The sequence below is a fragment of the Hylaeus anthracinus genome, unplaced genomic scaffold (genome assembly GCF_026225885.1).
Source record: "Hylaeus anthracinus isolate JK02 unplaced genomic scaffold, UHH_iyHylAnth1.0_haploid 0, whole genome shotgun sequence".
Taxonomy (NCBI): Eukaryota; Metazoa; Arthropoda; class Insecta; order Hymenoptera; family Colletidae; genus Hylaeus; species Hylaeus anthracinus.
The window spans coordinates 2,498,920-2,513,217 of NW_026533254.1; the positions used below are offsets into that span (position 1 = coordinate 2,498,920).

The 14,298-nt window shown below is 30.6% G+C and overlaps 2 protein-coding genes across 4 annotated transcripts; one reads left to right on the forward strand and one right to left on the reverse strand.

Moving 5' to 3' along the window:
- The window catches only part of LOC128887214 (uncharacterized), a 144,355-nt gene that overhangs the window by 3,039 nt on the left and 127,018 nt on the right, over nt 1-14,298 (forward strand).
- Nucleotides 2,932-13,004, reverse strand: LOC128887148 (SH3 domain-containing kinase-binding protein 1-like). 4 transcript variants are annotated; one of them, XM_054142725.1, is made up of 9 exons: nt 9,752-13,004; nt 8,320-8,535; nt 7,532-7,948; nt 7,208-7,412; nt 6,760-7,097; nt 6,485-6,592; nt 6,275-6,372; nt 5,998-6,175; nt 2,932-5,718 (listed from the first exon to the last, which is right to left on the reverse strand). In XM_054142725.1, the coding sequence occupies exons 2-9, from the start codon at nt 8,476-8,478 to the stop codon at nt 5,614-5,616; spliced, it is 1,608 nt and encodes a 535-aa protein (XP_053998700.1). In that variant the 5' UTR covers nt 8,479-8,535; nt 9,752-13,004; the 3' UTR covers nt 2,932-5,613. The 4 variants fall into 4 exon arrangements, with proteins under 4 accessions (XP_053998700.1, XP_053998708.1, XP_053998678.1 ...); XM_054142733.1 differs by lacking the exon at nt 9,752-13,004 and adding an exon at nt 9,376-9,730; XM_054142703.1 differs by lacking the exon at nt 9,752-13,004 and adding an exon at nt 9,226-9,729.

The window sequence follows — 14,298 nt, forward strand, 5'->3', positions numbered from 1 at the left end:
CGGTTGCCTGCTCGTAGGCGTAAACGTGCCACCTCTTCGCATGTCATGTTTTCCTGATACCAAACTGTAGAATCGAGCCAGAATTCCGAACATACCAAAAAGGTGGCCCTTTGAACTAGTCAACCTATACTTACAGAAACGTCGGTTCGGCGCAGAAGTGCACCTATTATGCGGCAACTTGTACTAGCCTGTTTGGCTATTCGGTTGCCATCTCGAAGTTGCTGCGAACCTTCGACCATATAGTACATGAACCGCTCAAGCTACTCTTCATACACTGAGCGGAGTGTAACAAACATAGCGATGCCAGATTTGGCTGCCAGCCGCGCATGCGCACTGGTTTTAGCGTCAATAAAATATCTAACACGACTATAAAACTGGCACCCTTAGTCGCCTCAAAAAAAAAAAAAAAAAAAAAAAAATTATAAATGAAATTTGAAAGTACTTCTTAGGATGCAATCATTTTAATTGTGTTGATATATTATAACATAGAGATGGTAGAGCCGCGGTAGCGAAGGCTACGCGCTAGGCGGTTGCATCAATGTCCTTTAATGCACGTCGAGTCACTTTAGTTAGCAGAGTCTCTTGATATGGTCGAGTAAAAAAAAATGCTGTCGGTGCAAAGGGTTAAATAAGTAGTATTCTTCGCATTCGCTGTGTTAAGCTTGAAAATGCTCCCGTTCGCAAAGGGTTAAACAAATCGGCAATCTTAGAGTACGTTCGAACTGTTCCTTTCTTTCCGATTGCTCGGTTTATTCGAGCCGTTCGAGCTTAGCTCGACTCGCTTTTCCAAGCTTTTCGACAGCACTAGTGCGGTGGTCTATTTGGATGCACCCCTAGATAATTTTAGAAATACTTTTGTATAGATTACAACATTGCATTATCACATTATTTATGAGTTTATACATTATTTAATAAAAATATAAATATTAATATGAGCACAAAGTACAAATAGTAATACATATTTATTATAATATCGAATTTTAGAGAGAGAAGGATAAATTGATGTAGTAAAAACCCAAATATTAATTATATACAGATGTTTAATGTGTAACTACATGTATCCATTTTGTTACTTGCAAAAAAGATGTACTCTAGTAAAATTATTTACAAATTTTAATTAATCTAAACATACAATTAATAAGAAAGGAAAAATACTATTTCCTATTTTTCAAGGATTATATACATGTAGAAAATTGTAAGACTATGTTTTTTAAAAATTGTGCTTTTTCAAGTATTTTCTTATCATCTATTACATGCTTTTTAAATTAGTTACTTATCAACTAAAAATCAGCTGCTAAGCTGCAATAATACTTTGTTAAAAGGTTTTAGTAATACTTGATAATTATATATATATTGTAGTAGCAATACGATTATATCAATGTTTTACTGCTTAATAACATTTGATGCAAGCATAATGTAAATTAAAAATTTTAATTTTTACAATACGTTTCATACGTTACATAAACAATAATCAAAATTTTCTATCTATAAGTAGTCGAAGTGTGAATACATTCAATACTCTACATTTTCATAAACATTTATTTTTCATTTATATTTCTATGTGCACTAACGAATAAAGAAAACAAAACAATTTGCAGTTCGTCGTTTCATATTATAATATACGAATAATCGGTTTTAAGTTACTAGATATCCAAAAATTGAAACATGGAATATAAATCGCGATAACATGCTACATAATTGTTTACACAAAAATTATTAACTATCATTCGCATGCTTTAAACGAAAATGATGAATTACAAATTTCAAAAACAGTAATATAATTTCTTTAGCATATAAAAGGATGCATAATTCTTACATCATATAATAATCTAACTTTTTATTAACGAAAACATTTGTTTCCAAGCTAAACTGTAAAATAGTTGAAAACATGGTGTACATTTTATAGAAGGCAAGCTTCGATAGTCCCTCATTTATTTAGAAATCCATGTTAATGGCACACTTTTTTATTATGCTAGTCAATAAAGTCGTTGCTGTGTTTCAATTAATGTATTTAGATTATGAAACTCGTTTTTAAAGGAAGACAATGTGTTTATGGGAACAATGATACTCAAGTCATTAATTCGTAATTTAAATATACATTTTAGAACATAACCAGTCCATATTTGAAATTTTGACGTTACATTAAATTTTAAAGATATCATAATATAAAAGGTTAAAATACAACAATATATACAAGATTGGAGAAGTTGTTTTCGTTTTACTTAGGACTATTATTGTCACATATTATCTATCTGTGGAGGTGTGCAAAATTTATATTGTTAGGTTTGTAAATAGAAATCATGATTTTACGAGATGTAAACATACTTCTATGTAAAAATCTTACATTAAATTGTTTCAGTTATGATAATGTATAAAAGTATAAAATGGTTTGTTTCTGATATTACGAGGTGAATATGAATTTGATTTCTATGGAGTGATATCAGTTGCTTGGACCTTCCTTAAACATGATCAGTGTGCTATAAGTTTTTAAACCCAGTTGCCTACATGTAAAATTAAAGAAATGTTCTTCAAAATCATAATAGTTGTTGCAGAAAATTTTATGTTGCATTTTCTATAAAAGTATGAAGAAAATGAAAGATTCTTGAAGTATAATAAAAATACTTTTTCTTAAGAAATGATGTTTAACTTGTGTAGTTGTTGAGATTAAATTTAACTAATCTACCAATTTAACATTGTTTATTTTGCATTATATCTAGTTGCTGCGTTTATTCAACATAACTGTTGGAGATCAGGTATACTTAGCACAATATCAATATTATACATAAACATACAAATGATACAATAAATATATATATACAATAATAGGTGTTGTAAGAAACTTATGAAAATTTTTATTTAAATATAGTTAATGTAAACACCAGTTAAATTTTTTAAGAAAGGTATATGTCAAACCGATATTCTGAGTTGCAATCCAATTAAACAACAAATTTATTTTCTTGTACTTCATACCAGGAAACGAATGTCATGTGAAATATACTTTTAAGCGTCTATTGCATGTTAAACATGACACATGAAAAAATTAAATTCTTTGATGAGTAGCAGCACACTTGTGATTATGATATTATATGCGTATGTATACATAGTTTGCAATCTTTGCTTCATTGATAAATTTCTTAAAAATCTTGTACTGATGACATAATACTAAACATTTCATTGATGACAATTGTATGTTTTCCATATGCTTAGAAAGATTACATTATATATGCAGTTAGTATTAGTAACAAGAGTATCAACTGCAACGAAGAGAACATATCTAGTAAAAAGGCAAACAAATATAAAAGTGTATGTAATTCTGAAGCTGCAAAACTTTAACATTTTCTAACATATGTCTCTCCTCGCATGCAAAAGAAATACTTGTATTTTGTAATTATTTCCGTCCCACTTATATTTATACCCCGCTTAAATAAGTTATAATCACTTGAAGTACGTAAAAATTTTATACAATACCAACATACTATGCTATATATTACATCAAGTATTCTTCAAAATGTAATGAAGTATGATTTCCATTTGAATTGAATAAGAAAGATATTGAAAATACTGTTACAGTAAGTTCTTGACTTGCATGGACATAATGTATTAAAAGGAGGAAAATTAAACTGAACCATTTATTTTTTTATGAGAGGAAAAAATAATGAAAAGAAAATCTCATTGATATGTAAATACATTTGCAAAATATATGAGGACACGAATGCAGGTACACTATACATTTCAAGGACTTACTGCACTTTAAACATTTAATTCGTCAATTGTTCGAAAAATTAAAGACATTTCTCAATATTCGTTTTTAAATGTAATGAAAGATTATGAAGATTAGGAAAAGATAATTGTAAATTTTAGATCTCTGTAAGAAGATTTGAATTGAAATACATGCATATCATTGCTTTTTGAAAGACGTACTTGTTAAGAATGACATTCATAGTGACAGTGTTAGTTTCATTGGCTCTGGCACTTCAATCCTATAATCACTGTAATCTGTTCTTTCAGACTAGAATTTTCAAGATGGTATATGCATTAGCTAAATTGCAAATTACAATAAGACTTTAATGTTATTCGACTAATTTATGATAGTGTGTATTTACACATTCGCATACAACTAAGATATAGTCTGAAATAATATGATTACAATTGGAGGAAACCTTTGAATCTGCCTTCTTTGAGACAAAGCATTAAATATATTTCATCAAATACTGATATAAAAAATTAAATATTGTTTTGCTTGTATTTATCTCACATATCTCTAATTACTTCATTTTATCATATTTACGTAAAATTTTGTTTATTTAAAAAAATAAAAAGATTTCAAGTATTTAACAGTTTCGTGATTATATGGAATAAAGTTATTAATATGCAATTTTTAAAGATAAGCTTCATACATCGTGTTGCTCGGTTGTTATTAATTGTAATTAGGACAAAAATTGTTAATAATAGTTCGCTGCCTCATTTAGTCATATTATATGTGACAACATATCACAACTATTTTATCACATAGCACCATTTCAAGTTACATATGGAGGGGAAAATACATTCTGCTAATTACTTAGAAAATAGTTTGAAGGTATTTAATCTATTTCACTGTATATATGTTTAGTTATTTCTTAGTGTTATTAATTAGAACTAAAGACTTTTAGCAGTTTATGACGATATTAAAGAATTATGCAAAAGGAAATTATAAAATTAAATATATTGGCACTCGAAGTATTTAATGAACTTAAGAATGATTACCATCGTATTATAATTGCGAGGCAGCACTTTAACAAAAAATGGAAACAAGTTGTATAATCTTCATTAATTTAACGATTTAAGTACAAATGCATTCTTGTAGTTTCAAGATGTAAATTAATGAGATGTATCAGAACGATATATCAATTTTTGTAACAAACATTTGAAAATGCTTTAAATTCATTACTCATGTAAATGTATATATCAAGTATCCTTAATCGGTCAGCGTAAATTATCGAGTCCTCCTTATTATAACGTAAATACCATGTGTAACTTTTCTCTTGTGGATATAGGAAGCAGCTTTTAGATATGTCACGCGTCGTATTTTGAGTAAATTAACGTACATTTGAATTGAAATCCATATCTCCCACAGAGAAATTCTCCAGCATGTTATTATCAGCATAAACAAGGTCTTAAATGTTTCCACGTTGACCGGTTAAAAACCATATTATTCGATTTTAATTCAATCATGTACATTGGAATAATAGTAAAAAAAAAATTATATCGTCATAGATATAAAATAGTTTAATTGATTTGTGATATATGCACCTCATTGGAATTTCTGGGCTCTGTTTAAAAAAATATCAAAATAATAACAAAATCAGGCAATTACGGTGAGATTATATCGCAAATCAGAGGAATACTTTTTTAATGTACAGGATAACATATGGAATGTTTCGTTGTTAGCCAAATTAGACAAATACTGTTACCATATCGACGAAAATAATTATAAATGACGCTAGCAACCTGAATAAATAAAAAAGAAATGATACAATTATTAGTTGACTCTCCCATTTACAATGGAAATACGAATCGAGAAAGTTGTATTATGCATAAAGAAACAGTGTAAAATTTATGTGTTCGAATCTATTAGTCTGTAGGACTGTTGATTGAAGACAGTAGAGGTACAAACTGTTCCAGAAGAAGTCCCACTATCTGTTGTAACGTTGCTTGTTTTTCTTCTAATGTGGCAACCTATTATGAGTAATTTTCATTTGTAAGTGTTGAATTGTTTTATACAGTTACCAGTACTTTATAGATATAAAGCACATGCAGTGATTTCCTTTCCATAAAATAAAATTATAATTATGTATAGAAGGAACACAACTATTTGAAGCGTGAAATTGCTATATAAATGTATTCTCTTAAAAAACTAAAAACTGTATATGAATGATAAATCTTAATATACCGAAAATAATTCGAGAAATATTATACTATGGTAAAAATTAATTGATGTTATATTGTTATGCTTACCCTTTCTAATAGTTGACTATAGAGAGCGTACGGAACGTAATCAGGGGTGCCAGAAGTAGGTAAACCTTGCTCTAGGTGTGGAGACGTATCAGATTTCGGACTTTTATCTTTTGTTTTAATTTCTTCACTCTTTGTTTTTAATTTGTTGATTAATTCCGTGGCAGTCAATGCTGTCAGTCTGTAACATGTATCAAATTAACGTAATATGTTAGTTAAAAAAATATCTGTTTTTTTGGTTTCCTGATAGAAGAAATAATTGAGATTAATATAAACTTACCGTGGATAACTGCGTTCTTTCTTAACTTCCGATTTATCAACGCGATCGATCGATCCTATTTTTCTCCTCTCTAGTTGATTTAATTTTAATTCTTCTACCTGTAAAAAATAATTTGTCACAAAATATATTTAATGTTTATGTCTCTGAAAAAATCACCCGCAACTTGTTAGCGTTACAAGGTCTGTGCGAAGATGAAATATATTAAATTACCCAAGGCGCTTTTCTTCTTGCTTTTGCAGCTAGTCCAGCTAGTTCAGTTTCTTCTTCGCGTAACTGTTCTAACGTAGTATCTGCATTCCCGTTTGCTAAGTTATCTTCCTATTGTAAATAAAAATCAAAATTACTTCACCTTAATATCTAGTATATATTTTTATATAGTATCTATCAGAGGAAATTAGTTGGAATCTTATAGCCAAGTGTCGGAGTATCATATATCAAAACGAAACAGCTCAAATTGATATTTAAGTAATACCACGAACACTAACCAATGTTATAGCGTTTGTGGTGGTGACTGTTGATCCAGTAGCATGATGTCGTAGATGTCGCGAAGACGGCGGACGTCGTCGGGGCGCTTTAGCTCGAGAAGCTGTTAAGTGAGAAAGTGGTGCTCCTTCTCCCCGTTCCACTCCATCCAACTCCTCGCCCAAAGCTGTATTGGTACTTCCATTATCATTGTTGGTTCCCACATCGCGTACAAGACGTTTTAAATTCGATATGATTAAATGTCCCCCTGATTTTCTATCTCCACTACTCCCACCAACTCCTGGAGAAGTCGATGTAGTCAAAGAAGGAGAGTTTGTTGATATGGTTTTCTTAGTTGTTTCTTTATATAACAAAAAATGACACCATTGACGTTAATTCTTACATTCGATTACTGTGGAATAAAATGATTGAATAAGACGCACTTATTCTACTTGTAAATAAATTAAGTACCTGAGTTTACGTTTCGTATATCCAAGCTTTTTCTGACATGTGCTTTTTTACTTTTCTTTACCCGATCGGTATGTTTAGTAAGCGATTTTACAGATGACTCGTATCTTTGTTCGTGATCTGTGTGATCAGTTCCAGAATTTATTATTTCAACAAAATTATCGGGGAATAAGCCCACTTGGCCTTTTAACTCTCCTAACCACCAACCCTAAAAATTACTTAATATTTATTTAACATAGATTATTTCTTTTTAAGTTTTTATGTCATACATGCATGAATAAAAATTTATATATTTAAGAATACTGTAATCGCGCACATAATCTATACCTCATCGGGAACGTCCCTAGAAAGAAGAGTTATTATATCTCCTTCGCTCAACGTTAATTCGTCTTCGTTAGCTGCCTCGTAAGAAAAGAGTACTTTACACGTTTCTTTTTTATCTTGATCTTTGTGTTTATCAGACTCTTCATAAACAGGAGGAGATACAAAATTTGAGGGGAAAACTCCTACTCTGCCTTTAAGTCTACCCCTCCACCATCCGTCTTCTACTTCACCCAAAAATTCTATCGAATCTTGAGGTATCAATGTTAACTCATCTTCGTTGCAAGGCTCATAACTAAAAACAACTTTACAAAATCGTCTTCTAGAGCCTCCATTTCTCAAGGTAACTTCTTCAGGCTTAGCGCTATTAACTACTTCACATCCTCCACTTCCTGTACTTCCACTTGACAAAGGTTCTAATACCTAAAATTTAAGTAATAAAATTGAATAAATGTTCTGTTATTCTGTAATATTATTACTGTTGTTATAAATATTGTTACTGTGCAATGAAAAATCTCAAATTAAACTTCCTAGAACAATTTTAAATTTATTTTCTTTTTAAATGTTGTGACCTTTTTGAAAGGTAATGATCGGGGAAACTAAAATGTTCTAATAATACTGTTGGTAAAAGATAAAATATATAAAGATAAACAAGAAAATAAGAACATGTAGAGGCTGTACTTATGTTTAAAGAGATGACACAACTAACTTCTATTATTGAAATAATTATTTTGCTATTCTCTATTTATTAAAATGTAAAAGATATTAATTTTATAGAAATAAACAAAAATTACCTTGACAAAATTATCAGGAAACATGCCACGTTTGTCTCTTAAAGTACCTTCCCACCAACCACCTAGCATTTTTTTAATATCTGTGATAATGTCTCCTTTCTTTAAAGTTAATTCATCAGGCTCTTGTGCTTCGTAATTAAATTCTACAATTGCCTCCATTTTTTTATTCTAAGAATGGGTCAAATCTTTTATTACATAAATATCACAATCTTGTATCTGTAACAAATACATAGACTTTCATTAACAAGGGGACCACGCAATATGTTATACATGAATTTTAATGAAACTTTGTAGATAGATAAAAAACCAAAACATATTTGAGTTCTATTTGTCCAATTAGTTAGATACTCTGGCAAAAACAATGATGATATAAATTGCCATAAAATATACTTCTAATATACAACCCTATACAAATAATTGATGTACAAATATCAATTATACTTATATATATATATATATAAATTTTCAACATAGATGTCAATCTCTTTTTCGATCAACATCAAGTTTATCTTAAAGATTATTCAACATTGAAACAGATATTCTATTCGCCATGACCATTTTGTTCGAAAGACTAACAATGTTTCAAATGTTTGTAGAATTGGATGGTAAATTATGATCATTATTGTTTAATACTTTGTAAACTAGCTAGTGTTTGAGTAAAGGACTGAAAAAGAGGTCAAATATTTGTCAGTTTTCTATTTACCTACGAAGTCTCGTTAAATCGACGTGTAACGTATAATGCGATCCTCTTGCAAAAGCACAAATAATGATAACTGAATGTACACAAACGAACGAATAGAATATATAAATGAGTAATAGAGATGTTAGAGGTTCTATATTAAAACTACTTTCATCAAATAAAAATAATGTAGGAAAATCTATCACGTAGACAATACAATATGACACCTTTAATCGTTTTCTTTGTAGCGAATTCTCGTTTCCGACGAACGAGTTACTCTCCGTGAAAACACAGACTGAACACAAAACGTAGCATACGTATGAATTAAGATAAGAAGCGCGTCCGTAAAAGTCATTTGTCCCTCGTGCATCCTCTACCTTTCGCACCACTGCACCAACTTATTATGTTCATTTTAATATAAACGTCTAAAAGATGCGACGGTTAAAAGGTGATAATTTAGGCGTATCCCACATTCAGTTAACAGTTCGGTCTATCTGTCATCGGGGCCATCTTGGACTCGAAACTCGAGTGAACTTCAAGATGCAATCAGTGACTCAAAGGAACGCGCCAAACTGATTCATTCACAGTATATAAAATCATTTAATGAATACTATTTCGAAACACGTTTAAAGATGACATAAACACGCGAGTGATTCACGAAAGATAATCAACCGTCGATTAAATTGTGATTTCTACTTTGTACACGCGTTTATTATCGATCTAGTTCATTTCTGAAAGATGTAGGTTACCTACCAACAGTTGTTGCACTTCCTATATCGAAAGTTGGTATCCATCTGAAAGTAATAAACCATACGATCCGTTGTTCATTTTCAAGCCGCTGATTCATTCTAACCGGCTGTCTCTTATCATAAGGAACCTCACGTATCAGATATGCGCAGAGCATACAAAGTTTTTTCGTGTGCTAAAGTATGCCCGATGAGGTAATTTCATAAAATGTTAGACACCCGCATCCCCTGGTGTACCTGTTAAGAAATTCGATTGGTAAAGTACAATGTACAGTTAGATCGCACTAACTCGAAGTTGAAAGGAAATAAAGGAACATGTACGGAACAATAGAGCAATGACGACTTACAGGTGTACCTAAGAAAGACCAGCACAGTTAGTATTCTTAATATATTATCTATCAGGAGTCTATAGGTGCTTTCCAATTGCTAAACACATCTTGACATATATGTACAGAAGAATGCACAAAGAGTAGCGTTCTACATGACTCGATTAGAACGAAATTATGTTTATAATGTTAGATTATTTTTCAATACTATGCCATTTATGTCAATACCTTAGCATTTTTTAATTCACCGTAAAAATTGTCTATCATCTGCAATGTTGAAGTTTTTAATCAGCGTATTTTTTAGTTTCTTAATTAGTATTTATGATTGTGTAAAGGAAAGCGTTATATTTAAAAAACGATTTGCGCATTGAAGTAAATAAAATAAAAGAAGTATTTTACATTTTATTTTCAATGTATGTGTGTAGAAGATATGAGTAATTTATTAATAATATATAAGATTTTGTAGCGAAACCTATCTATACTATTTAATTACTTGTTTCATAGATATAATATTAAAAATAGCACATATAAAATGTCACAATCAGGCATGTAAATAATATAATTATAGCAATTATTATTGATTTGCCGTCTAGCTCTGCTAATATTAGTTCAAGTTCAAAAAACTCGAATGCTACCTAATATAATATAAGTATTTCATAATATTACTAAATTTTAACTACCTGTCACTAGAAAACGCAAATTTACACAGCCTTCCTTAACACATTACTTACCGGCAGACATTATTAGTCTTGATACTGCCACTGTTTATCGACCGATAAGCTAAAATGTTTCATTGATTATGGTTATCGACCGGTAATCTGAAATACTTTATTGACTATGGTGATTATAGACCGGTAGACTACAACTAGCTTCTTCTTAAATCCGATAAGAGCGATAGTACAAAAATCGTTATTTATTGAAAAACGTACAATTAAATAAAAAATGACATAATTTGATCAGGAAAAATCGTACAGACTTTTTTCTTTCAAATTGCATAGGAAAATGTCCATTTTGCGATGGTTTGTGTATCATTTTCGAAAAAAAATCAGTACGATAATGGAAAACATTTGAGTTTAGAGGAAATTGGCAAAATTAAGGTTTTTAGATCCTTGATTGCTTTACAAACAATCGTACAAATGCATTAGATTGTCCAATCCTTTCGCTCGATATCAATTCGAAAAGTTTACGAATCTCGGAAGGAATATAATCGATAGATAATTTAAAAGTAACCGTGTACTTGTTTTGGTCGCAGATTCTATAAGAAATAATAAAGAGTTTACATAATACTTAAACGAAACAAATTTTTGAACTAACACATGTAAATGACAGAAACACATATTATTAAGTTTGTACAGTTTTAATAGAATACAGCCATGATAAATAAATATCACAATTCATTAATTATGACTAAGTTTTTACCCCGAAGTTAATTAGTTGTCGCAGCATATATACCCATACAATGAGGAAAATATTGTAAAAATTCGTGTAAGTGCAATAATAAATTCAGCCTATCACCATCTTAGAGGTAAGTGTATGTCAAATTAAAGTATAATATGACTATCGAAATAGCTATTACATTTGATGGTATTCTTAATTTATTTTATAAATTATATTTGAGTGAGATCACACAGTTGTCGTGTCATATAGGTGGTGAGGGGAATCTTTTACGAAGAAGAAAAAGTTACACCGTCGATGGTAGATAATTTTGGTACAGGTTTTGTAGAAACAATGATGTCAGGTATAATTAATTTTACGCGAAATCAAACTTCATAGGGATTTTGTTTTTTTACAAGTTGGAACATTTTAAGATAACAAAAATTCCAAAGTCAAAAAATAAGGACCACCCTAATATATATATATACATATACATAATAGCTACATCTACAATTAAATTCGCCAGATGTGCTCGTAGTGATTATCAAAGCGCACTAATCGATAACGATATCGCGTGATTCTCACCCACGATATCTTTGACATACAGAAATTGTAAACATTATCGTCATAGAAAAGATATTTCGTGTTTTTGGTATAAGCAGGATTGGGCAGTGTTTAGCTTGCGATTACTTTCCTAACGATCACTCGCAATTGTCAGATTAATCAGCAATAGCCGACTACATTTGTAATCTGCAACTATAAATTAGCATCTTGTAATCTACCAGAGCTAATCGTATCTGATTATTCGTTAACCTTTTGAGTTATAGCGATAAGTGTGTTTGCCATCTCTTTCCGTACAATTTTTAATTATTTCACGCATTTCTTGACATTGAGCACCATATTTTTATTTACTTTCGTAGAGTCCCCATAAATAATGCAGAGAAAGTAGACAACCTTACATATTCATTTACTTAATTACAGTAAATAAATATATGTATAACAGAAATTTGTATTTTCTAAAAAAAAAAAAATGGAAATTTTCTATTAAATTATTATTGATATTAAAATGACAATGTAGGCGCATATCAGAGACATTCGAAAGAATTATTCCGAATATTCCACTTTTTCTCGTTCACATTATTATAAATTAATAATTATCGAAGAATATAGAAAATCAATTTTTAACTAAATCATTATTAATATTTAAATTGCAATTTAGGCACGTATTTGAGGCACAAGAAATTATTTTTCAGAATATTTTAGATTTGTTAGGTGCGTTATTTTATCATTCTAAATTAATAATAATAATAATAGTCGAAGAATATAGAATAACAAATATATAGTTACATTGGCTCGATCATTTCGAATTTTTAAAATCTGATGAATATAAAGACATAAAAAATTCGTGACTCAAACGATTAATTAATCAAGTTCCCCAACCGGATTGCTCGGTAATCATAATTACGAATTACAGTTTGCTCAACTCAGGTTTCAAGGAATTGTACGTTCAGCAAGTATGGTGTTCGGCAACCCTTATCGGACGCTAGTGTTATATATACATCTTATCGGTGAGTCGTAGTTTCATTTGGTATTTATTTGATAGGTGTTTCGTATATATAATTACATCATGGCAAAACACTTGATATTTTTAAAAAACATTTATGTTATTTTCTAATTCACTCTGAACGTTTACGTTATTTCAGATCTATCAACTTTAAAACTCATACGCTAAAATTGCAATATCACATCAGAAGTGCAATCGGACCGATAAGAGTTGATATTTGATATACACCAGGCCTGTTCAACTGAACTATTGTAAAGTCATTAATAGACTGCGGATCTTTATGCAAAATAAAATCTTTCCAAACGTATGTACAAAAATTGAACCTAAATAGGAAGTTATTGTAATCTGAAAATATTATAATATGAACATCCAATATCATTCAACAAATAGATACATACTTCGTAAAATCTAGCTATAAATGATTTAACTTATTCTGATTAACAGTTTCATACCCCATTTCTTTTTTACACTTGTCTCTTTAGCTTTGCAATTAACGAACATATCAATTAAATATTCTAAGAATTAATATAAGACTCTATCACCCTCTTTAAGTCTACAACTCTATCCCTCTCTCGTTAATATATTCAATGTAACAAGTTGAGCAGGTCTGATATACACAGCCAGAAGAAAATAATCGCATATTAATGGATTTGTAAATTCATTTATAAATTCATTAAAATAATCTTTATAATCGATGTCTGTATGTCAAACGATTTCGATGTAACTGCAAATCACGCACGTTCCTCCGACGCTGGAAAAGCGATGGTCCTCGGTTAATAGTGTTGGCAATATACTCGTTACTTTTGCACGTATGCCGTTTCATGACGGTAATCACAATGCGCTGGATGAAATTTGTGCGTATTTCCCACGTAAATGAGATACATGTTCCAAGCAGGAAAACGAAGCCATATTAATAGCACGAACAGTTTCCTTTTAGGCCTTACGTGAACATTAAGCGAGTCTAGGAAAATGTTTGTACTGCTCGAGGTATCCAATCAATGTGTTTCATTTTCGATTTCTATTGATAAACGTTAACCGTGGAAAATCAATATGGATTGATCAATCGCACGAATAAATATTGAACAACGTACCAGGATTTTACTCATTTCTAGGCGCTGCGATTATTTCAGCGCGCGGTGAGCAAAGAAACTAATGGCGCCACAACAAAATACATTCGCATCACAGTGGCGCCACAAAGAAATACAGTCACGTCACAGTGGTGCCACAAAGAAATATATTCGCAACACAGTGGCGCCACAAAGAAATATATTCGCGACACAGTGGCGCCAC